The sequence below is a fragment of the Eleutherodactylus coqui genome, chromosome 11, assembly GCF_035609145.1.
Source record: "Eleutherodactylus coqui strain aEleCoq1 chromosome 11, aEleCoq1.hap1, whole genome shotgun sequence".
NCBI classification, from domain to species: domain Eukaryota; kingdom Metazoa; phylum Chordata; class Amphibia; order Anura; family Eleutherodactylidae; genus Eleutherodactylus; species Eleutherodactylus coqui.
The window spans coordinates 15,106,696-15,132,273 of record NC_089847.1 but is presented as its reverse complement, the minus strand read 5'-3'; the positions used below and the strand labels follow the sequence as shown (position 1 = coordinate 15,132,273).

Sequence of the window (25,578 nt, the reverse complement as noted above, 5' to 3'; positions counted from 1 at the left end):
GCCTAAGACTGGGGTCACACGGGACCGAAATCCTGCGGAAATCTCATGGAATGAGCGCACGAAAATACCGCAAGATTTCCGTGGGAGAAATACCGCTTCAAAACCCGTGGCCCTTCGCTGCGGATTTTGGAACGGCTTCGCCACCTGCATTCTGCTGCGACCATCTTTTCCCATAGAAAGGAGAGAGGCCACTGCAGAAATGAGAAAAGAATTGACATGCCACGTCTTTTAATTTTCCGCACGACTAGGCGGCAGCATGTGGACCAGATTTTTGCAAATCTTGACCACTTTGCTGGTTAATCCCGTGATTAAAACTGCGGGAGGAATTTCTGTGCAGAAAGTCTGCACGGAAATTCCGCCCCATGTAAACCCAGGCTAAAGATGCCAGACTGTGGTTCAGTACAGCTCTGAGTTTGTATGGAGCCATATTACGGAAGTTTGCATAAATCCTGAACACTGCAGGGACGTTGATTGTTACAAGCAACTAAATTACCTGATCTGGCCAGTTGTTCTGTCTGCTCTCTGCTTTCCTCTGAAACATGATGATGAATTGGAGACTCTGTTGCCACATCTACTCTGCATTCTAAAAGATAACAAACAATCAATCATTCTGACAGAATTAAAGTTTGCATCTTATATGCAAAAGACTAGAAATTATTTTCCAGTAACTAGCTATTCTTTAATGCCCGCTGGTTGGGCCACAGGCACTGCAAGGTCTAGGGATAACAGAAGGCAGATTCTGCATAGTACAATCCCAGGTTAAAAGGGTTCGCTCGGGGGGCAGCGTGGCCGGACGTGCAGCAGGACAGTCGCACGAGAGTGGGCTCTGCCACTGCCCAGTACTTACCGGCGAATTCTGGAGACGAAACCCACAGGAGAGACCCAAGGACCACTCCATGAACATCCTCGGAGACAGAGGACCATGCCGAGCCGCCTCACGGCCGAACAGACGCCGGACCGAAGTAAGGCCTACCTGGTCCGGGCAAGCCGCGGACTAAAGTGCCGGCCGCCGCAGACCGGAAGTGGCCGCAGGACCGCGGGAAGAGGGGAAAGAGGACATCAAAATGGACAGACAGACGGAGGGAGAGGAGGGATCTTTCCTTTCCTCTCCTTCCTCTTTTCTCTTCCACAATAAATATAACAGGAGGGGGGGGGAGCGCCCACAGGGGGGAAACCCCGCGGGAGCGTTCTTCCACGCAAGAAATGCAAATTGATCATTTAATCCAGGTTTTGGAATAGAGTGCCTGGTCCCACGATGGTACAAAAGTTGCTGAGTTCATCAGAGATGGAGGGGTCACCAAAAGGTGATACCAATCCAATCTCTGGCCTTAAGGGTCCGAGGACCCTAGTTAACGTTAGGTTACTAAATGTTTCACCGAACCCACATACACAGTGGGGAAAGGTGGTTATGTTTGAACATTTGTTTGTAATTGTTTTTGAATTAAGATCATAGGTCGTCTCTCAGAAAAGGGGTCAGACTGGAGGACAACAGAAAAATGAACACAGGTCCCAGGGTAAGGACATCACAGCGAGACCAGATTACACCACCAAATGGTATGTCTAATATCTCATAATGTAAGAGGATTTAATTCACCGAACAAACGGAGAAAAGCCTTCATGACATACACTAAACATAAACCAGACATAATATGCATTCAGGAGACACATTTCTCCCACAGCTCAGCTCCCAGATACATTAATCACAATTACACAAGAAGCTTTACATCCACTGCAAGCAAGAAACATAGGGGGGTATTGACTCTACTACATAATTCATTCCCTCTTCAGGAGATCCACTCAGAAAGCGACCAAGAAGGGAGATACTGCCTTACGTGGGGCACAATCCAGGATCAATCGTTGCTAATAGTCAATATGTATGCCCCCTCGGAAAACCCCTGGCCCACATTACGAAAAGTAGCAAACCAAATAGCCAGATTTCCACAACATAAGGTCCTGTGGGCAGGGGATTTCAACATCCCTTACCACAAAACATTAGACAGATCAAGTAACGCTCCGGACAGATTCTCAGACAAGCAGAGGAAAAAGTGGGAAGCCAAATTAGAATACCACAGACTAGCTGATTGTTGGAGAGAAGTCCGTGGGAAAGATAGAGGATATACCTTTTTCTCAGCGCCAAATCAGTCATACTCTAGACTTGACTACGTACTAATCTCAACACAGCTCGTGCCTCAGCTGGCGGCCGCCAGGCACTATCCAAATGCATGGTCGGACCACGACTTGGTACTCTGTGAAATAGAACTAGAAAACACTCAGAGAAATGTCTTCAGATGGAAGCTGAATGAGGCGACTCTGAAGGACCCAATCAGCTCAAACAAAATTTCGTCCCAAATTGCAGAATTCTTCGAATTAAATAAGGGGCCAGAAAACAAACCACAGTGGGTCTGGCTATCCCACAAGGCCTATATCCGGGGCAGATTAATCCAACTAGCTTCCCAAAAAAAAGGGAAAGATCTAAAGTCTTTCAGGCCTTGGAAAGGAGATTATTTCTCCTGGAAAACCTGAATCAACGACATCCGACGCGAGCAACCGCGAAAGAAATAAGGGACATTAAACTCCAACTAAATATCATATTGTCGGAAAAAGTAGAAAGAGCGCTACAGTGGACTAAATATAAATATTATAAATATGCAAACAAACCAGATAAAATGCTGGCCACAAAACTGCGAGAAACGCAAAGACTAAATTCGGTATTCAAATTGCACACCCCACATAATACTACAACCACCAATCCGACAAAAATCTATGATACATTTGCCGACTTCTATACGTCCCTATACCGGGAGCACAGAGGGGGAGGGGAAACCCAGAGAGAAGAATTCCTGAAATCAGTGCAACTACCCACCATAGGTCAGGAACAAAGAGACCTACTAAATGCCGATATCACGGTGGAGGAAATAATGCAGGTAATAGATAACCTAAAACCGGGTAAGGCCCCAGGCCCGGATGGCCTCACAGCCATATATTACAAGAAATACAAGGACAATTTGGCAGGACCCCTCAGGGAAATATATCAAACCATAATGGATGGACAAACCCCACCAGCAGAATTTCTTAACTCAAACCTAACGGTGATACCGAAAGCGAATAAAGACCCACTTTCCCCGAAAAATTATAGGCCAATATCGCTCTTAAATTTAGATTATAAAATCTTTACAGGTATCCTAGCGAGACGACTAAACCCACTTCTTACAAAACTAGTACATAAAGACCAGGTAGGTTTCATCCCGCAGAGGCAGGCGCCGGATAACATTAGGAAAGTATTAAATATTATTGACCAAGTTCAAAGAAACAACAATCCCCTGACCCTGCTCGCTTTAGACATCGAAAAAGCGTTTGACTCCATATCATGGGACTACCTGTTCGCCCTGCTGGGACACATGGGTTTTAGAGGGGATTTCCTACGGGCAATAAAATCCTTGTACTCCCAACCCTCAACATCACTAAAACTACCAAAGAAAGACCAATGCCAATTAAGCGAGGCACCCGGCAGGGATGCCCCCTCTCCCCAGCGCTCTTTGCCTTAGCCATGGAACCGCTGGCGAAAGCTATAAGGGAAAACCCAAACATAAAAGGAGTCACCCTAGGAAACAGGGAATATAAAATAAACCTATTTGCGGATGATATGTTACTAACTATCACCCAACCCCTAACAACTTTACCAAACCTGGTGAATCTCCTGGAGAGGTGGGCATCCCTGACGGGACTGAAAGTAAACACAGACAAAAGCGATATAATGCATATAAACACACCACCCCCCCCTAATAAAATTAATAGACATAAATTTCGGCTTTAAACTACAGACACAATATATACCATACCTGGGAATTAACCTAACCCCCTCTCTGTCCTCCCAATACAAACGGAACTACCCGCCGCTAATTAAGAAACTGACATCGGAACTAATAAAATGGGACGATCCCATGCTTACATGGATGGGAAGGATAAACGCGGTAAAAATGAATACCCTGCCCCAGATACTATACCTGTTCCGGACACTGCCCATCCCTATCCCGAACAAAGCACTGGATGACTTCCAGAGGGCCATTTTCAAGTTTATTTGGGCCGGAAAACGGGCGAGGATTAAAAATAGGACTATGTACTACCACAAGAAACCGGGGGGGCCTCTCCGTTCCCAATCTAAAGAAATATTATCTAGCAGCGAGACTTGCACAATGGATCGAAACCCTGGGAGGGTCGAAAGCTCCACTCTGGGTCAGCATGGAGACACATAAATTAGCACCCCCACACCCCCGAGGAACTGACTTGGTCGGCAGGTCCATTAAAATCAAATCTCCTTGACAAGAGCCCACTCTCATATCACTCAATACGCATATGGAGGGAATCAAGATATAAATATAAACTTTCAAACAATCCATCCAGATTAATGCCAATGATACCAAATGAAAAATTCGCCCCAAGCAGGGACCTGATACATTTCCAATGGTGGAAAATTAACGAGCTCACAAGTATACACAATATGACAGAAAATTCCAAGATACTCACTATAACCCAATTTAAAACCAAATACAATCCTCCTGCATCCGAGAGCTTTAGAATTAACCAAATCTACCATTTCCTAGGCTCACTCAGGCTCCCACGAACCCTCCCAGACTTAACAACGTTCGAGAGACTATGCCTGAGGGACCCTATGAAAAAGGGCTCCCTATCCCTGATATACAACGTGTTGAATAGACCGGGGGGAGAGGGAAAACTCCCATACATGGAAAAATGGGAAAAGGACTTAGAAATAAGTCTATCAATAGAGAAATGGAGACAATGCTGTGAGACGGTGGCGAAGGGGAGCCACCAGGTGACTCTGACAGAAACATCAATAAGGATTCTCCATCGAACCCACCTGGTACCATATAGACTACATCAAATACACCAAACTACTTCACCTCTCTGCTTTAGAGGTTGTAACGAAGCGGGCACGCAAGCACATATCTGGTGGACGTGCCCGGTGGTGGCGAGTCTTTGGACACAGGTCCATAGGCTTCTCCAGAGGTTATTCATAGACACCCTACATAGAAATCCAGCAGTGCTCCTACTGGGAGACCGCCAACCAGGGGTCAGATACCGAGCTCACAAGCTGATCCAGGTAATATGTATGGCCGCTAGAATTCACATTGCCTCAAGGTGGAAGCAGAGAAACCTCTCCTTCCGAGACGTACTAGAAAGAGTCTCCCGGATTGCAGTATATGAAAGACTACACGCAGTGGGAACAGATGCTCTAGAAAAATTAAGTGAGATATGGGACCCCTGGGTGAACTTGGTAGATATACCGGGAATGAGACACATCCTCCAGTCGACATAAAAATGAGACCCTTAAGACAAATAGTTAAAAGAAAAACGAAAACACTCAGCTAGGGAATGAGAGACGACCACAGGTGATCTTTGTTAAAATATTATTGTAAGTTTAATGTTCGAATTGATAAAGTTAGGAATTGCAACTAGTTTACGAAACAGACCCTCCAGTGAAAACTGGAGAAAGAGAGTTCAAGGGGCAATAAAAATAGGAACAATATTGGCAAGAAAATAGTACATTCTACTCGAGATCAAGTTTAACGCTGTATAATATGCTATACCCCCTGCGAGGGGAAACTCACACGTGAATACTGGAAAAAGTTGTACTTAATATGATTGATTCTTGAATAAAATATTTTGAAACTAAAAGGGTTCGCTCACACGTCGCTGATTTGCTGTGGATTTTGTTGCGGATCTGCAGCAAGTTTCACCCTTACAACTGAATTGAAATTAAATGGATGAAATCTGCTGCAGACTTGCAGCAAATTTGCAGCAAATCCAAAAAGGGGTTGTTCCAAGTAGAGAAGTTATATGATGTATATATAATAAATATTTATATGCACGTAAAATACAATTTTTGTGCTGTTTTGCCCACTGGATTCTCGCATTTCTGATTTTCTCAGACACAGTAGCGCTGGAAGAGCCCATCTGCAGTTATTGCCCATCCAAGGAGCAACGGGTTGTGCATTTGGACACATTTGCTGGAGCGCCAGTCTTGTATTCAGCTGCTCCTGACTGTGCAGCGCCTTTTGGGCAAAACAATTTCCGATGTCCTCATCGGACTCCTTTGTTTCTGTCCACAGGATTCCCTTTCGCTGGATGTTTTAATCCGATCACACTACTCTCTGTATCCTATTCTGTAATATGAGAAAAACCCCATGCGGTTGGCAGTGAAATCCTGGCTCTGGCTAGTCTAGAACTGATGGCCGGCCTCACTGAAGTCACTCAGATCGCTGGATTTTCCTATTCAATCTGGATTCACACTGAAACTCATCAATGTTAAACTTGTCACGTAATTTTATGCTGCACTCCGAAGTTAAAGCTCCAATAAAACGTTAAATAAAGCAGAGCGTCCCAAAATTAGACTCCTGTCTGCTGATTGGCTGGTCTTACTGAGCAGTCCTTTTATTGACTGGGCTCTATGAAGATACAGGGTAATAGTTGACAAGAACTGATCATGTGCAGAAAATTCTGAGATAGGAACATCCGGATCCCATCTGTTTGTGACATAGGTGGTGACACACCGTTACCAGCTTCACAGGTTGTACTTTCCCAGATTGACTATTTAGGTAACTTTCGACCACCCCCGGCTGCTGCATTCAATTGGGCCATGGATGGGGAGGGGGGGTTAGAATTAGAGATAAGTGCAGGTCCCAGAGATCTACATCCATCAAACTTTTATGGCTTATCCTGTAGATATGCCATGAAAGTCTGAGTTGGGAATAAGCCTTGCGGTGAGATCGGGGAAGCTGTGCAGGTGTCATGGCAGCCGGCAGCCTTCTAAAAGGCCCAATGGCTGCCTTAGGAGACTGCCTATCAACCCATCCCCATGGGGTGGCTTGATAGACTGCCTGTCAAAAAGTAGTATGACGTAATGCTATAGCATTACGTCATACTGCAGGAGCGATCAAAGCATAAGCATGTTGTAATCCCCCAGAGGGGCCTTAAAAAAAGACTGAAAGTGAGATCAATCAAGTTTTAACAATTAAAAAAAAAAAAAAAAGTAATAAAACTATATATCCCCCCGTTTGCCATATCTATAATAAAAAAAAACATATTTGGTATCACCGCATCCATAAAAGTCCGAACTATCAAAGTAGCACATTATTTACCCCGCATGGTGAACGTCATCCCAAAAAAAAAGAACGCCAGAAATGCACTTTTTCAGTTACCCCGTTTACCAGAAAAAAAGCAATCAAAAAGCTGTATGTATTCCGAATTGGTTCTGTCAGAAACTACAGGACATCCTGCAAAAAATGAGCCATCGCTCAACTACGTCGACAGAAAAATAAAATAGTTATTGCGCGCAGAAGATGGCGCCAGAAAATAAGTTTAAAAAATTAAATGTCTGGAAAAAAAGAAAAAAAAAAAAGTAGTATAGTAAAAAACAAACCTATACAAGTTTGGCATCGTAGTAATCATACTGACCCATAAAATAAAGTTATCATGTCGTTTTTGTTGCAGTTTGTGCGCCGTAGAAACAAAACGCACTGAAAAATAGCGGGATATCTGTTTTTTTTTCTTTCATTTTACTCCACTTTGAATTTTTTAAAAGTATTTCAGTACATTATGTGGTACAGTAAATAGCACCATCGAAAAATACAACTCGTCCCGCAAAAGACAAGCCCTCATGCAGCGACGTCGGTGGATAAATAAAGGAGTCACGATTTTTTTTTAAAGGGGGGGGGGAGCAAAAAACGAAAATGGAAAAAAAAAATCGGCTGCGTCATTAAGGGGTTAAAGGGGTTATCCAGGGTCTTCCAGCATTACAGAAGACCTACTCACCTTTCCCAATCTATTACAGCTGCAGTTCGGCCACCACTCGGTCCCCGCTGATCTCTACTTACGGGAGGAGAGTAACAACAATATGACCCCATGTCATGTGATCGCTGCAGTAAATCACCAGCTGAAAGAACCTGCAGCAGTCACATGGTTCTGGTGTTTGTGACATCATAGTTGTCTTCCTGCACCTGGAAGTGAAGATCAGCAGGGACCGCACGTCGGAGGAACAGCAGGATGTATGTATATATGTGTGTGCCGCCATAACTCTTCAACGCCTGGAGCAATTACAGCCAAACTTGGTACGTATATAACTCATCCTTTGGGGACAAATTTTGTGGGGGTAACACAGCCTCACTACCCCTGAGGTGGAGGAGGGAAATGTTTGCTCCCACTAGCACTAGGCCTTCATCTACCACAGCGAAAAGGATGTGAAAAGAACTGGTATGGAGGCGCAACACTCTAAGCTCCTAGAAAATGTAGATCAAAGTCCAATGTGTGATGGTGAAAGCACTTCTTTTTTATTATTTTTTCAGAAATTAAAAACCAGCAATGGAATACGCGTTTCGGGGAAGAACCCCTTCGTCAGTTCGGCTGGATAGGACAACAGGATGCCTAGGGGTGACACGATTCCAAAGATGTATAGAATGTGTCGGAGGTCCTGTGTGCAGGAGGACAGGGGAGAAAAAAAAAAAAGATGTATAGAATGTGTCGGAGGTCCTGTGTGCAGGAGGACAGGCGAGAAAAAAAAAAATGCTTTTTTTTTCTCCCCTGTCCTCCTGCACACAGGACCTCCGACACATTCTATACATCTTTGGAATCGTGTCACCCCTAGGCATCCTGTTGTCCTATCCAGCCGAACTGACGAAGGGGTTCTTCCCCGAAACGCGTATTCCATTGCTGGTTTTTAATTTCTGAAAAAATAATAAAAAAGAAGTGCTTTCACCATCACACATTGGACTTTGATCTACATCTTCTAGTAGCTTAGAGTGTTGCGCCTCCATACCAGTTCTTTTCACATCCTTTTCGCTACACTTACGCCCACACTGGTGGAGCGTCATCTGGTTGGCAGCACCTCCACCATTCAAAATACTCAATCATTGAAAACTCTTTGTACTCCATAAATATTCCACTACCCTCACTGGGTCTTGCTCCACCCTCCTTTTTCATTTCTTTTACTTTCATCTACCACAGAGCCTTCCACCAGCACGATTCTATTATGACATCACGCAGCTCGGAACCACAACTACCAGAGCGCGGCTACCATTATAAATCAGTCCTTGCTGGAGCAATTTCAACTAAACTAGGTACAAAGATAACTCATCCCGTGGGGACGAATTTCATGGGGGTTAACACAGCCTGGGGGAGGGGAGGGGGGGTATGTGTGTGTGTGTGTGTTTGTGTGCCACCATAACTCATGAACGCCTGGAGCAATTTCAACCAAACTTGGTACTATGTACCACACAGAAATGAGCCGAGCACCGAGTCTTATAAAAGCTGTCCAAACAGAAGTCTGTGTTACCCCTAGCAACCAATCACAGCGCAGCTTTCATGTTACCTCAGCAGTATAATATATACAAACCAATCACAGTGCAGCTTTCATGTTACCACAGCAGTATAATATATAACAACCAATCACAGCGCAGCTTTCATGTTACCTCAGCAGTATAATATATAACAACCAATCACAGCACAGCTTTCATGTTACCGCAGCGGTATAATATATAACAACCAATCACAGTGCAGCTTTCATGTTACCACAGCAGTATAAAATATATAACAACCAATCACAGCACAGCTTTCATGTTACCGCAGCGGTATAATATATAACAACCAATCACAGCACAGCTTTCATGTTACCGCAGCGGTATAATATATAACAACCAATCACAGCACAGCTTTCATGGTACCTCAGCAGTATAATATATAACAACCAATCACAGCACAGCTTTCATGTTACCACAGCAGTATAATATATAACAACCAATCACAGCACAGCTTTCATGTTACCTCAGCATTATAAAATATAACAACGAATCACATAGCAGCTTTCATGTTACCTCAGCGGTATAATATATAACAACCAATCACAGCACAGCTTTCATGTTACCTCAGTGGTATAATAGGAGTGGAGGTATAAAGACCCCACACCACATGACCCAATGTTGGCTTTGAGCTGGAAGCGAAGGTGCCGACGTCACTGAATAGGTTAAGTATTTCCCTCTCCAGATATGCACTTTACCCAGTGGTTTCACAAGTGGAAGAAAGTCTGGATGTAAAGGGAGTGTTTATCAGGACTTGTATACTAATGACTTTCTCGCAAGAACGGTCATCAGTATCAGATTTGTGGGGTTCCAACTCCTAGCACCCCCACTGAACAGTTGTTTGAAAGGGTGGCAGACTCTTTACTGTACACTGGGCACAGTGCCGTACATTGTGTAGTGGCGGTGCCTGGTATTTCAGCTCAATTGCATTCACTTGAATGGAACTGTGCCGCAGGAAGGACGCGGGTCTGGTAAAAAGTCATGTCACGGGTTTGAAGGAAAAGCTGCAGCACTGGCCTGCAATGCCAGCTGCACAAACCTATATACAACAATCTCCCCGTAGTGGTGGCTGCTGGTAGAAAGAGATATACTGCCCCGTGAATGGAGAAGTAACAAACTAGGAGAGCAGCTAAAGAAAATTAAAAGGTGAAGACGCCCAGCAGTGCTGTACTTGGGCAACACTAAGGACTTTTGTTCTTCATGTGTGCAACTCAGGATAATCAGTAAAATGGTTGTGTTCACACGCAGGATTTTTATGTGGTTTTTGAAGCCAAAACCTTGGTGAGAATCATAAAAGGAAAGAAAAAAATTTGTGATGACAACCTTACGGTGCGTACAATGCGAACCCCCCACCTCCACTTGCTAGAGCTAAGGGGCTGCAGCGTCCTCTGAGCATTATGTCCTTTTTCTTCTAACAGACGACTACAGGTGAGCACTTCTATTTAAAAGGTATCAAGATAGGGATAGATTTTGCTTGAGGAGGGCGTCTTACAGTACGCCGAAACGCGTTGCATTTGTTTATGAACTTTTACTTGACTTCATGTCGATTGCCGTAAATTGAATAAATGTTATTCTGGGAATTAGTCTGAGAGACTTTGTGGGAAACCAGCTTCCTTGACACAGTCCACAGCAGGAGCGCGGACATTATATATTTTTCTCTTACTTTTGGTTCATTACTCCCCACTTGGATTTGTTTCTTTTGGGTTTTTTTTGGTCTGCTGCTCTCCCTTTTACATTGGGATCATCTGGAGGAAGTTGTTTGATTACAAGCACACCAGGATCATCGGTGCAGACGGGATGCCCTCTCAGTAGGGGCCCCGCTATGCACCAGGTGAGTCCTTCTTTATTACTTGCTGTTGGGCGACGCAGATAATATTCTATTCATGTGAGCGTTTTTGTTTTGTTTTCTTCCCTTGGTGCATCACTGCGAGGGGAAAAAAATAAATAAAATCGCATCATGTTCTATCTTTGGTTGCTGCTTCAGAATCCTTCACCGTTAGCTTTCAATGGTATCTTTAAAAAAAAAACCAACATGGCGCTCGCATGCCGTACAATGAGAGACATTTGCGATCTTTTCACGCACGTGAAATTGGGGATTGCAATTTAACAGAGGCAATGCAATTTTTTAATCAAAAACACTTTGTATCACAAAGAAAATTGCACGTCGGCAAGAGTGATATCAGGCTGAGCTTCGTGGCCCTATATCGTGCTTGGCCGTGTGAACATCGCCTAAGGGTGTATTCGCTTATAGCTGATTTGCTGCGGAGGTTGTCGTTGATTTTGGTGCAGATCTGCAGCAGATTTCACCCTTTCAATTAAATTCAAAATGAAGGGGTGAAATCTGCTGCCGATTAGCACCAAAAGCAACAGCAAATCAGAAATGTGTGGATACACCCTGGAGGTGCCGTCACACAGGCTGTAGGAGCAGCAGAATTTATGCTGAAAAATAATCTGCAGCATTTAGGGCTCCTTCACATGGGTGTATGTGCGTGCGCAAAATCTGTGCGCAACACGTAGAGAATGGAAGAGAGTGTTTTCAACGGGTTTCCTCTCACTGTTTTTTTTTTTGGTCGTGCAAAAAAACTGATATGCTCTATTTTTTCGCGCATTTACGCACCAAATAGTCCGCATAAGTCTTCGAGAACACGCACATATGTACACTCAAGTATGTGCAAAACACTGCACATACCCGCAAATACTGGCACCTAGTTTGTCTTAATAGCGGGAAGGGATGGGGGGTGATTTCCCTGCCCGTGCTAAAGCACACATTATTTACGCATGCGTGCAAAAAAAAGACGTTGCACAGCAATGAGTGTTTTTGCATCTACGCTCGTCTGCAGTGAGTGAGCTATAAAACATTTCATCCACACTGAGTAGATAAACTCCACGCAGAATCTGCAATGCATTCCAAGTTCACTGCATGTCTATTTATACTGCGGATTTCAACCTTTGTCATGTAAAGTTTAAAACCCGTGGCAAATCTGCACCGTTCAGGTGCGCATCTGGCCTTTCTGGATTACCTGTGGATTTACTGCTAATTTTCATCTGTGGAAAGCCTGTGGAAAGAGGCCACCATCAGACCAGTATGAAGGCACCCCAAAACTTGGATATACATTTTAGGAGTTCTATATACAAAAGTGAGTAAAAATGCTGGGTGCTAAAAATCGCCCCTATATAGACAAGATATGTGTGTAAAAATGTATTTCGTCCAGAATTTCCGCACACTGGGAGCATGGGGTGTGATTATACACCACACACCTGAGCGTCCAAAGGAGCAATATATGTGGTATGTGAATGCACTGCAGGTCCCTGTCTACCACATCCGTGTGCAAGAAGAGCGCTGGTCCCAGTAGCCTGAAGGTCCAGACGCCCCATGGGAATAAGGAATACAGCAAAATACACAAAATGTGGGATAGCGTTGTAGGGACGATGTAACACTGGTGAGAGTACGTGTAAATAGCAATAACTTCACTAAGGGGAGGTGAAAAGTCCCCCATCAATCCAGAAAGCCGTCTAAAAAGAGGAGTCAACTGGAGAAAGTTTATCTACTGGATTGTAATCACAATGAAGAGACAAAGACATATGCTGGCAATGCATGTTGGGGGCAGGAATCATGGTGCTTGCTTGTACAAGCTTAAAGTTCCCAGAGGTGTTTGTGTGGATGGCCAAATTCATGGCAAACAATTATCTTCCATGCGACGGCCCTCCTCGGGTGTCATGCAGTCAGCTGATTGTAGGGCATGCATCCCAGCAGTCCTGCGTTCCACCGTTGTTTATAGATTGTGCGGCACTTTTATAATCCCATTTACTAAAGCTCTGCGTGGGAATATGTAGTGTTAGGGCGCCCTCTAGTTGCCGTGCAGTACTTTTTATCAGTGTGTATTTGGAAATTCACGCAAACACCTTTGGGGGCTCTAAGTAAGCCAAAGTAAGTCTGGAGGAATTTGTTGTATGGCTTGAAAAAGGGGGCACAGTTATTCCTGTCCCCGAAACGTGTTGCATTTGCCCTTGTCTTTATCTCTGCATTGTGAATAACATCCTGTGGATATACATTATCCAGCAGATCATCTTTTCAGACGGCATTCCTGAACTGAGGGGAACTTTTTACCCCCCTCCCAGTAGGTTGTTTTTGCCATTTACACCTACTGTCACATCGCCACTGCAGCGCTGTCCACATTTTGTGTTACTTACTTGTATCAGTTCTCTAAGGCTAGTTACTTACTAAATGAAATATAAGCTGAGCCGCTTCACTCCGATTGGTGACAGGGAGTAACGTCATGCCGAGCTCCAGCACCACGAAGTTCTGCACTGGAGAATAGTACTGATCGCTGAGCCGCGTCCTCTCCGCTAGAACGATGCCCCTCAATTGCTGGCCTGTTAAAAAGCAGAGATCTAAGAGGGGACTGACACACGGACGAGAGCAGTATAGAAACGTAAAAAAGGAGACTTCCACCCAACGCTTTACGGTAACCTAGGAATGTTTAGAGCGGCAGCTGAATGCTGATTGGTCGGTCTCATAGCATCATTGTAAGAGAATTGTATAAGAGCAATTCCATAATAACTAGTAAAATTGTTTGTGCAATGTCCTTACATGATCCTCATTACAGACACTACATGAGAAAAGAACTCTGATTGGACAAGATTACTTACCTTCCGGAAGCGGACCAGTCTTCTTTTGAACTCGTTCCCGGATACCAGGTCAGTCTCTGATATGTACAGGATGCAGGCTCGCTGCGACAGATGGAAGTCTACTAGTCCCAGGCCATCTTCAAACACCAAATTCACCTTCTCTATAGAGGAAAGATTTACATTTTCAGTCTTGCTCTGGAAAGAGCTGAGTGACAACTATCGGAGCTCTACGGCGGCCACATTAGTTCTTGGGGTTTTCCAGATTCATACATTTAAAAGAATGGTGGGGAAAAAAAACTTTAACAGAAGTGATTGGACCCCATTGTTGGCACTGTTGTGGGGTCTGTGTATCTCTCTGCATCTCCCTCCCTCCTGCATTCTCCTTCCTAGACTTCTATGGGTAACATGAGTCATCATCGTCCTCTTCCTGTAATACATCTCGGTGTCTTTGTTACTAGAGACGGATTTCACTTGGCAACAGACAATGGAGTGCAAATTAAAAGGAAGGGAGACCCCTGGTGGCCAATACTTAGATTTTACAACACAAAAATTAGGCCTTAAGGCCATTCTCACACATGAGTTCAGTTAAACACCGCTCGAAGCCCCAGCATTTTAACGCAATACAAGTGTCGTTTTTTAACGCACGTCACAGCGCTTTTTAACCCACCCCAACATTGTGATGGTCTGCAAAGCCCCATTGAAATCGATGGGAGCATTGCACGGCCCTCGGGGCGCCACGGCAAAAAGCGGCCGGTGTGAGAGCAGCCTAAGGGTGTATATAGGCTTCGTATTATGCACATATGTTTTACAGCTGCAATTTGGAGTACAGAATCCTCATTGATTTGTGAAAAACGCAGCCTGTCCTATATTGGTCTGTATTACAGATGAAAAAAGACCATTAAAGTCAAAAGGCCGGTGTAGATACGCAGGAGAGCAATGGGGCCTTCTTATGGGTTTTTTGCACTCAGAAATACAAAGTGATTATGCGCACAAAAAAGCATGAATGTTTAAATATGCGGAAAATATACTACAGCAGGGATGTCAAACTCATTTTCACCGAGGGCCACATCAGGCTTATGGTGACCTTCAAAGGGCCAATTGTAAGACTGCCTGCAGATGGCCGGGTTGGATCCTGCTGTGAGAATTCTCGCAGCAGGACCCGACCCGAGCCCCTGCAGGAACCAGTGCGGCACTCACCTGCTCCCGCGGCTCCGGCTCTGTGATGTTCCGGCTGCTGGGGAGTGACATTTCTGTGCACAGCCCCGCACAGTAATAGAGCATGGCGCGATTTGTTTTCCGTGCGAGATTTCGCGCAGACAAATCGCACCCGTCTGCATAGGATTGCGCTTTCTAAAGCAATCCTATGGCAGCTTCCACAGGTGTGGAATTTCCGCCCGTGTGCAAGGGGCCTAAGACAGTATAGTAAGGGCCTGTTCACACCAGCGTATTTGCGTACATAATATGCAGTGAATAGAAGCCATTGATTTCACTGAGTTCATTCACATGATGTATATTTTCACACAGCATGACCTATTTTGTTACGTACTACGCACCCCAATAGGCCATTGAAGTGAATGGGCCGCGCAAAAACGTGGTGAATGCGCAGGAAACCTATGTATTCACTGCATATTTGCGCCCCATTTCAATGGGCCCACCTGCGTTCCTTTTTACGTACACAAATATGCAGGCATAAGCGATTTTCGATATATACGCAAATACGCAGCGTACTTGTGCGACCGAAAAACAATTACACCCGTGTAAACGAGCCCTAATAGTGACCCTGATAGTGGCCCCAGTAAAAATAACGACTCCCACAGTGGCCCAATTAGTAATATTAACCCCCATAACAACGTTATAATTATAAGCCCACCCCCCAGTAATAAGCCCCCCTCCGTAATAAGCCCCCCCTCAGTAATAATAATAAGCCCCCTCAGTAATAATAAGCCCTCACCTCAGTAATAAGCAGTCCCCCAGTAATAAGCACCCCCCCCAGTAATAAGCACCCCCCCAATAATACCCCCTCCCCAGTAATAAGCAGCCCCCCACAGTAATAAGCAGCTCCCCCCGTAATAAGCAGCCCCCCCCCAGCAATAAGCACCCCCCACAGTAATAAGCAGCCTCCCCCAGTAATAAGCAGCCTCCCCTCCAGTAATAAGCAGCCCCCACCCCTCAGTAATAAGCAGCACCCCCCCCAACCCATATACTTACCACTTTCTTCCTGTCAGCATCGCTCCCCCTCTGCTCGCGCTGAGCCAGGATGCACACTGACATCAGTGTGTGCGCCCGGAACGCTTCCTCCCCGAGTCCTCTCCTGCGGAACTGATGAGCAGGGGACTCAGGGGAGGAGGATCCTGGGTGCACACTGATGTCAGTGTGCACAGGGATCAGCGGTAACAGTGCGATTACCAGCGGGGAGCTGCGGCACCCCCCAGCTGGTAATCGCTTCAGTGGTGAGCGGCATCAGCACGCCGCGGGACACATAACACGACGCAGCGGGCCGGATTCGGTCCGCGGGCCTTGTGTTTGACACATGTGTACTACAGTATGGGTCCGTGAATAAGCAGTGCATTCACAGAACAAAACCAAATACGCCCACGTGAATGAGCCACTAGAGTGTGTTCACACAGAGGAAATTTGCTGTGGATTCTGCATGTTGAGGTGTGCCATTGCTATCTACGTAAATTGGCGCCATGGTCTACACGTGCAGAATTTTTATGCAAATGCCCAAAAGAGAAGGAACATGTGACTTCTTCAGGTTTTGCGCAGATTTGCTCATTGATAAGGGCTAAATCCACGTACAGATCTGCAGCTCGGTTGCAGTTTTTGAAGCGGATTCTGCCGTGTGAACCAAATCTCAGAGTAGGAAGTTTGACATACTGACTTTAAAGCCCTGACTGGTATGGGGGACAGCAGATGGTACTGCTATGGAGGCCCTGCGCAGGGCAGCACTACAGAGACCCTACTGAGGGCATTACTAGGGTGCACTCACATGGGCAAGTTCCGTCCGGTTACAATATGAACAGAACTCACGTTTGATAACAACATTGATTTCGATGTGTTTATTCACAAGAGCGATGCTACAAGATTAAGAAATCGCTGCATGTCACATTTTTGGGCAATCCCTTGCCGCTTATCGCTCATTAATTATTATGAGATCATTTCAAAGAAGAAAAAAAATGCGCCAGCATGAGACTTTTACCATTGGGACTACAGTAAGCACTTGTGATTTTTTTTCAGGTGCTTAAAAACAGCAAGTACACAGTTAGGATGTGATGAGTTTCTTAAGCAAAAAACACATCGGTCTCGCATCCAAAATTGCTATTTTAACCTCTTAATGCTGCAGGGCGTACATTTAAGTCCTGCAGCGTTGGGGTATGAAGAGAAATCGGGGGCGATCTCTTTGTATATGACAGGCGCGCCGGCTGTTTCTTACAGCTGGCGGCAACAGCTCCGATGAGCCGTGTGGCTGATCGGAGCTGTTAACCTTTTAAACGCAGCTGTCATTTCTGACAGCGGCATTTAAATCCTCCGAACGATGTGCAGGGGTCCCGTACGGCCCCCTCGCAATGTGTCATGGCAGCCAGGGGCCTATTGAAAGGCCCCAGGGCTTTTATAGTAGAATGCCTATCGAGCCGTCCCCGTTGGTCGCACTATGATGGAATGCTATGGCATTATATAATATTGCAGGAGCGATCAAAGCATCGCAAGTTGTTGTTCCCACTGCGGACTAAGAGGAAAAGTACTAAAAGTAAAATAAAAAAAACCCTTTTGCAATATTTATAATAAAACAATTTAAGTAAAACCAAAACACATATTTGGTATCGCTGCGTCCGTAAAAGTCAGATCAAAGTAAAGCATTATTTACTCCACGCGATGAACATCGTCAGAAAAAATAAAGAAATAAAGAACGCCAAAAATTCGCTTTTTTGGTCACCCCGTCCCCAAGAAAAAATGCTATGAAAAACGATCAAAAATCTGTGCTATGAATTAGAGCTGTTTGAAACATGTAAGCACAAAAAAAAAACTTATTTTGGAAGATGTTTTTATCCCTGATGTCAAAATAAAATACTACTTTTATCCTGGTATCCGCAGAAGTTTTGTTTTTTAAAAGCAAATAAAAAGTCGTATGTTTTCTAAAACGGAACCAACATAAACTACAGAACATTCCGCAAAATAATGAGCCGCCGCACAACTATGTCTACGTAAAAATGAAAAAGTTAATGCGCTCAGAAGATTGCGGCAGAAAAAAAAATTAAAAATATTTAATATCTTTGAAAAAAAATAAAAGTAGTACAACTGAAAAAAAAAACAATATAAGTTAGGGATTGTAGAAATCGAGTTTCACGCCGATATTGCGCTCACCCGTGTGAAATTAGCCTTAGGCCTGCTGTACACAGATTCCGGATCCTGCAGTTGAATCCGACCCTGCGCCCGGCTGGTGACCCCTCTTTTCTTCGTATCTGTGCTGTGTATGGTCTGGCCGACGAGCCGTCAGACATGCGCAGTACAGATTTTTCTGCACCGACGCTAGGTGATGACGTGGAATTCCACAACCTATCCTCAATGTTAATTGTGGACAGGCCTCGGGTCTGATGGCTTCCGTTGACTTCAATGGAAGCCGTCCGTGCGGAAATCGCACTAAAATGGAGCGTGCTGCGATTTTTCCTCTGCAAAGCTTAAATCGAAATTGATTTCCGCTCGTGTGCAGGAAAAAGCGATTTTCCATAGAAAGCTATGGACGGTATTTGCTGCGGCATCCGGAGGCGGACGCCCGCTCCGGATTCCACAATGTAAATATGCCCGTTTGTAGCCGGCCTTAGGCTACATTCACACGGGCGAGCGAGATTGGCTAAGAAACCCGGCCCAATATCGCTCCTGCCAAGATGCGTTTTATACACTAATGTGAGGCGTTTCTCACGCAAAAACGCTTTGTGTCTGTGAAATTCCGATCGATACGCATGTATTTCACGCCCAAGAGTGGATCACAAGTGTTTCCAATTGATTTCAATGGGAAACATCACCTCACACGACATACAATGTCTTTACGGTGCCGAGGAATGTGAAAAAAATATGACCTGCAGCAATTGTTTACCTCACAGCATCGCTCATGTGAATACCTCCATTCAAAATAATCGCGTTCATGTCCGTGCGACTTTTATGCTTATGTGAATGTGACCTTATGAGGATGCTAGGAAGGGCACACGCTGCACTGTTTTGGTGGTGAAAATGCCAGATGGACGCCATTATAGTCAGGGGGTCCGGCATACGCAGATCCGGCGCTTCCAGTATTTTGGTCATTTGGCTCCAAGGACAAACAATGAAAACTACAGGTGTGAAGGCGCCCTTGTTGTCTCTCATACCTTGTAATAACTGCGCCAGTTCGGTTCCTCGCCATTTTTCTCTCACAATTACGTATCCATACAGAACGGTGGAGGCTCCGGCCCTCACCGGGGTGCTCTGGAACCTGTTACTGTGCAAAGAAACATTAAAACGTCAAAAACAACATCCGCCGACTCTCGGCGCACTGCGACATTTCTTAACTCTCCAGCAGCTGGTCAAAGTATAAAATTGGTAATGCCTGTGCGAATCCTATAACGTACCATCCACACTGTAGCTTATTCCAGATGTGGCCAGACTACAGAGAACAAGCGTTACAATAAGATACAGGCAGTTCGCCTATAGCGCCCCCTCCGCTCACCTCAACACACAGCAGCTCTCGTCAAAGGAAAAAACAAAAAAGCCAGCCAATATTCTAGTCTTAAGGCTGATTGGTCAGCGACCTATCACACACCCTGAAATAGCCAATCACTGCATCGCTCTATCTGAAAGGACGGGCCTTCTTTTTCTGCGCCCATTCGTTTACCTTGAGAAACTTTAGCTCCGGCAGCGACACGTGGGGTTGCCATGGTCACCATTATCGCACACGCTGATTGGTCACAGCGGAAAGGCTGGCCAGTGGGAAGCGGCGGTGATGACGGTTGTCGGAGGAAACGGTCGCTGAGGTGTTTGAGGGGCTGTTTGTGTGGAGAAGTAACCGGGACAGGAGACACCGGGGGACGAGGCACCATGTCCTTCTACTTCAGGAGGCGGAGCGACAACCAGTTTGTGAGAATTTCCAGACGGTATAATAGACGAGGCCGTGGAGTCATGTGCTCGTTCTCCGTCCTGTCATCACACCGGGCCTCCTATAATATATACTGGGTATAACAATACATAATGTGTGCAGTAGGGAGCCTTTCCAGGTATAATGGGAGAAATGATTTACACACACACACACACACACACACACACACACACACACACTCTAATGTGCCAGAAGTCATGGGACAGTGGTATATAAGGGACAAGGGAGTGTTGTTACCTCAGGTGTTATCTTGGATGGTGCACATCTCTGGCGCGCTCATGGCGATGTGAATTATGATGGCTGGGACGCAGTCAGATCGCGCTGCAGGTGGAGGGACGTTACATTTGCTGTGCAGACATTTAGTATTCCCTCATCCTCGGTGTGTCACATACATCCTAGCAGACATTACCGCCCACCGTGAACAGCACAGCTTACAGGGCTCAATATTCGCAACCGGTGGCAACCATTGGAACAGACCTGTAAGGCTGGGTTCCCACAAGACAGAAAATCACTCTGAAATCTCGAGGCTTGGCTGCATTGAAAAGCCGTGAGATTTCTGCGGGAGAGCCGCAGCTTCAAAACCCGCAGCATTTTGCCGCAGGTTTTGGAGAAGTTCGTCTGCCGGCATCCCATTTCTACATGGAATTTCTACAGCAAATCCATCCCATATGAACCCAGCCTAAGGATGCCTGCGCACGGCAGAGTCGGATTCCACATGTGGAAGCCCGCAGCGATATCTGACCCTGGCAGCAGCGGCGTCTGCGCATACCTGTGTGTAATCCTCTTCATCTGTACTGCGGATGGTCACGGTGAGTCACAGTCAGGCATGCACAGCACAGGCAATGACACGAAATCCGCAACGTCTCCGCAACTTTAACTGTGGACGGGCCCACGGGTTGGACGGCTTTCATTGATTTCAATGGAAGCGGTCAGCGTGGAATCTGTGCAAAAATAGAGGACGCTGCAATTTTTTTTCCCTCCACTCGTGGAAACCGCAATTGGTTTCCGCTCGTGTGCAGGAGGAATAGATTTCCCATAGCATGCTATGGACTGTATTCTCTGTGGATCTGCGGTGCGGACTTTGCAGCTAATATGCATTTGTGTGCAGGCGGCCTAAGTCCGATACAAACGTCATGGCTAACCAGTGCCGCTGGGTTTCACTGCTTGGTTGACATTTGCAGCACTTTATAGACTTCATGTGCCCAACAATAATGGGATATTCCAGCAGGATAGTGCACCGTGTTATCAGGCCCAAGTGGTGCAGAACTGGTGGAGGAGCATTCTGGAGAGTTCCTATGCATGGTGCTACCTGCACGTTCTCCGGACATGAGCCCAATTTATGGGATGTGGTGGAGAGCTGGGTCCATTCACATCCGAGATCCTGTGCCTATAAACACCTAGGAGCTGTGGGGGCTATCCAGACGTCTTCTGTCCACTTGTGGATTCAATGCCATTTCAGGTTGCTGCACTTCAAAGGCTTTTGGAAGATGTTTTTATCCATGATGTCAAAATAAAATACTACTTTTATCCTGGTATCCACAGAAGTGCCGGAGGTTTTTGTTTTTTGAAAGTGATCAAAAAGTCGTATATTTTCCAAAACAGTACCAACATAAACTAACAAACAGCTGATCAGCTGGGCTCCATGAGAGTGATAGATCAGTAATATTTTAGTCCGAGAAACCCTTTAATAAGATCCAGGAATCATTATAAAACAATAAGGGTTTGTTCACATGGAGGATTCAGCCATGGAATTTTCTGCGCAGAAACCATCCGTGAAACCTTTGCAAAAATTTGCGACTATTCTACTACGTTTTTTGCCGTAGATCCGCACTCTGATTTGGCCCTCAATAGGAAAAATTAGAATACGGAATATCCAATGCATTTCTGTGCAGATCCACACGAAGAATTGACGTGTTTTATCACGTGGATTAGTGCTGAAATGTGTCGGTAACAGCTGCAGATTTCTGCCATGGATTTACACGAGGATTCCGAATTGAAAGTTCCGCCATGGAATCAGCCATGCAAACATACCCTAAGGCCACTCTCGCACGCAACGCATTGTACGCTGAGGTAAACGCTGCACACTGCTTGCATTGATTTCAATTGGGTTTCGCAGAGGAGCGTTTGTATGTGATATTTCTCACAACATAATTTTCATGCGCTGTCTGCCGTATTTTCGTGCATTTAAGAGCTTTTTCAAACGCGTAATTTTAAAGTGAATTCTAGCGGAGATTGTAAATGCCTTGTGCAACATTCAACAGCGTTTTTAAATGCATCTCATCACCCATCACAATGATGGGGTGTGTTTAAAAAAAACGCTGTTGAATGCTATATAATATGTTTGAAAACTACGCTAGAAATCACGGTAAAATGACATGTTTGAAACGCTGCGTTTTACCAATGGAGTGTGAGAGAAAGCGGCTTAAAAATATGCTCACATGACAAAATTTTATGCAGCTAATTCTGCCTCAAGAAAACATGTCAAAATCTGCAGGTTTTGCCGCGGATCTGCACATGGATGATTGCATGTAGAATTCTGATGCAGAAGCAAGTATTTCCGAGTCAAGAGCTGAGTGACCTGTCACTTCTGGACTTGGAAACACTCATTTCTGCATCAGATTTCCGCATGCGGATCTTGCCCATTGACGGGGCAGAAATTATGCTAAAATCTGTATAAGAAAACCGCAAATATCTGCACCAAATCCTTACACAACCTAAAAGAAGTAAAACCCACTCGTTCCTCTTGTCGTAGTTTATGGGTTACTTTTTGGTGCCACACCCTGTTTCCCCCAAAATAATCACAGATGACGTCTTCTCTAACTGAAGTCCTTAACTTTCCATTTTCTGACTAGTCTCTGCAGAGTTTTCTACCCAATCATCTTTGGTTCTTCACTTCTCCAGCACCCAAGCTAACCATTTCTCACTCTCTACACAAAAGCTCCATCCTGATGCCCCTTTAACATGACCGTTTCTCTCATCATCATGCTGTAAGAACGAAACATTGACTTTGTATTACACCTGCTGCCCTGCTCCTGATAGCGCTCAGGCACAGTGGCAGTGCCCACATCATCAGAGCCTTAAAACCGCATGGCACATAGTTAAGATAGTTGATGATGTTGAGCTGCTCAGTACTTACATGATGGACATGTTGGGGCATGCACATACATGATGGACATGTTGGGGCATGTTCCTCACGGCAGATGATGACATCACAATGGCAGGTGACATCACAATGGTAACTAGGTGACATCACAATGGTAACTAGGTGACATCACAATGGCAGTTGATGACATCACAATGGCACAAGCCTTCTTATACAGGCGCACGGCTTAGAATCCTTGCATTCACTTGCTGCAGTTAGCAGAGAATAAGTGAGAGCGACGATCCGTGCGGATTTCTAGATTTTCTATATTTTTGCCTTTGTGATAAAATGAAGGCAAAAAAGAAGACAAACCATTTACAGGAAGAAGCTGATAAGATCGAGCACATTCCTGAAGAGAACAACGATGGCCATGACGGCCAGGAAAAGCCATGTAAAGCTAAGAAACCCAAAAAGAACCGGTTCTTAGCCCGCCTGCGAAAAACCTGGGCGAGGATTATTGGGTGTATGAGGTGCTGCACTTCCATCCAAGAGGAGAGAAGTGCCGAAGAACTCCCAACACCTAGTAGAATAAACATGGAGGAAGAACTCCCAACACTTAGCGGGGTAAACCTAGAGGAGGAACATCCAGGACCCAGCCGGGTAAACATGGACGAGGAACTCCTAGCACCCTGCGATATCTATATGGAGGACAGCAAAGGTAGGATATAATGTACCATCTCATATTACACAAGGTTATGGTTATAGTTACAGCCCCCCATTGTTCCTGCCAAACCTAGATTAATTGAAGGGGCTTGGGCCTTGAAACACAGATTAATTGAAGGGGCTAGAGCCCTGCAGTGGTAACAATCCTTGTGGTGGTATTTAGTTTTTATATGCTTTTCTGAAGGATAAATGAGATTTTTTTTATGCTAACAATTATAGTTATGGTTTTGGGCTTGCCTGGAGATACATCATTCTTTTAACATATTAGTAAACTTGCAAATACATGGTCTTATACCAATGTGGGTGATGTAGGGGTGGGCATAATACAACTTATTTATGTAGTACTAGCGTACCCGTCGCGCGTTGCTGCGAAGACAGACATACATACATACTACGTTTTTATATATCTAGATGACGGCAGCAGCGACCACTGAGGTTTACCGCTGGGGTATGTCACTCTTATTACTAATGGGGGGAGTGTCACTATTATTACTGCTGTGGGATGTCACTATTATCGCTGGGGTGAAGGTGTCACTATTACCGCTGGGGTATGTGTACATGTGGCAGAAATGGGCAGGGCTCTTTCAGAATAGACCGGGTGCAGATTTTGACTGCTTTTTAGATGCGGAAATGCTGCAGAATTTTCCACAGAAATCTCCGCTGAGGACATTCTGCAGTATTTCCGCGTCCAAAAAGCAGTCAGAATCTGCACCCGGTCTATTCTGAAACAGCCTTGTCCTTTTTAGAACGACGGGGGTAAAATCATACGTTGTGATAAGCCCCGCCCCCTGACGTGTTGGCACTTTGCGATACATAAGTGGGTTTTGGGTTGTAGTTTGGGCACTCGGTCCCTAAAAGGTTCGCCATCACTGGCCTAGTACATGTTTGCCCACTTCCAACTCCAATGGAGACTGACTGTAAATGGCTGGCATGCTCTAGTATTTATGGTTTCAAGCTGTACGTGTCATTGCATACAGTCTATCTATCTATCTATCTATCTATCTATCTATCAGGGTTATTGCATACAGTCTATCTATCTATCTATCTATCTATCTATCTATCTATCAGGGTTATTGCATACAGTCTATCTATCTATCTATCTATCTATCTATCTATCAGGGTTATTGCATACAGTCTATCTATCTATCTATCTATCTATCTATCTATCCATGACATCAGGAAATGAGAGAATTAGATTTTGTAGGCCGCTGCTTCCCCCTTGCAGGCTGAATAAAATAGCCGTTGGGTGGAACATACAATTTATCCGGCTGCTGTGGCTTCTTAGGAAGATATCCTAGTACTTGTTTACCCACTTCCAACTCCAATGGTAATTGGCTGGCGTGCTCTAGTGGTTCCAAGCTGTACGTGTCATAATAGAGCCTTAATGACATCACAATGCAGCTTTATAGAACATGTTGGGGCATGTTCAAGGGCGTCCGATGTTGATGACATCAGTGATGACATCACAATAGCAGGTGGCTTACTTATTCGATCTACGTGGGGGGGGGGGCGTAACTTTCGACGACGCTCGCGAGCCATTTATCGTAGGATATTTGTACTATGCCTATAATCTTCCCAGGAGTGTACTTAACAACTTCCCAAAGTTTCATGGCGATCGGATGAATGGTGTAGTAGCGCATAAAGGACAAACA

The 25,578-nt window shown here is 45.1% G+C and overlaps 1 protein-coding gene across 1 annotated transcript; it reads right to left on the bottom strand.

Moving 5' to 3' along the window:
• Positions 1-498: 498 nt before the first annotated feature.
• Positions 499-23,268, bottom strand: LOC136581686 (Fanconi anemia core complex-associated protein 24-like). The gene is made up of 5 exons (XM_066582312.1): positions 23,258-23,268; positions 19,358-19,467; positions 14,007-14,158; positions 13,591-13,737; positions 499-583 (listed from the first exon to the last, which is right to left on the bottom strand). The coding sequence occupies exons 1-5, from the start codon at positions 23,266-23,268 to the stop codon at positions 572-574; spliced, it is 432 nt and encodes a 143-aa protein (XP_066438409.1). The 3' UTR covers positions 499-571.
• Positions 23,269-25,578: the final 2,310 nt, after the last annotated feature.

Coding starts and splice junctions, on each gene's coding strand:
- LOC136581686 (XM_066582312.1), bottom strand. Junction 14,159..19,357: donor ACTGGCGCAGTTATTACAAG/GTATGAGAGACA, acceptor TTTCCTCTATAG/AGAAGGTGAATTTGGTGTTT. Junction 13,738..14,006: donor TCCGGAAGGTAAGTAATCTT/GTCCAATCAGAG, acceptor TTAACAGGCCAG/CAATTGAGGGGCATCGTTCT.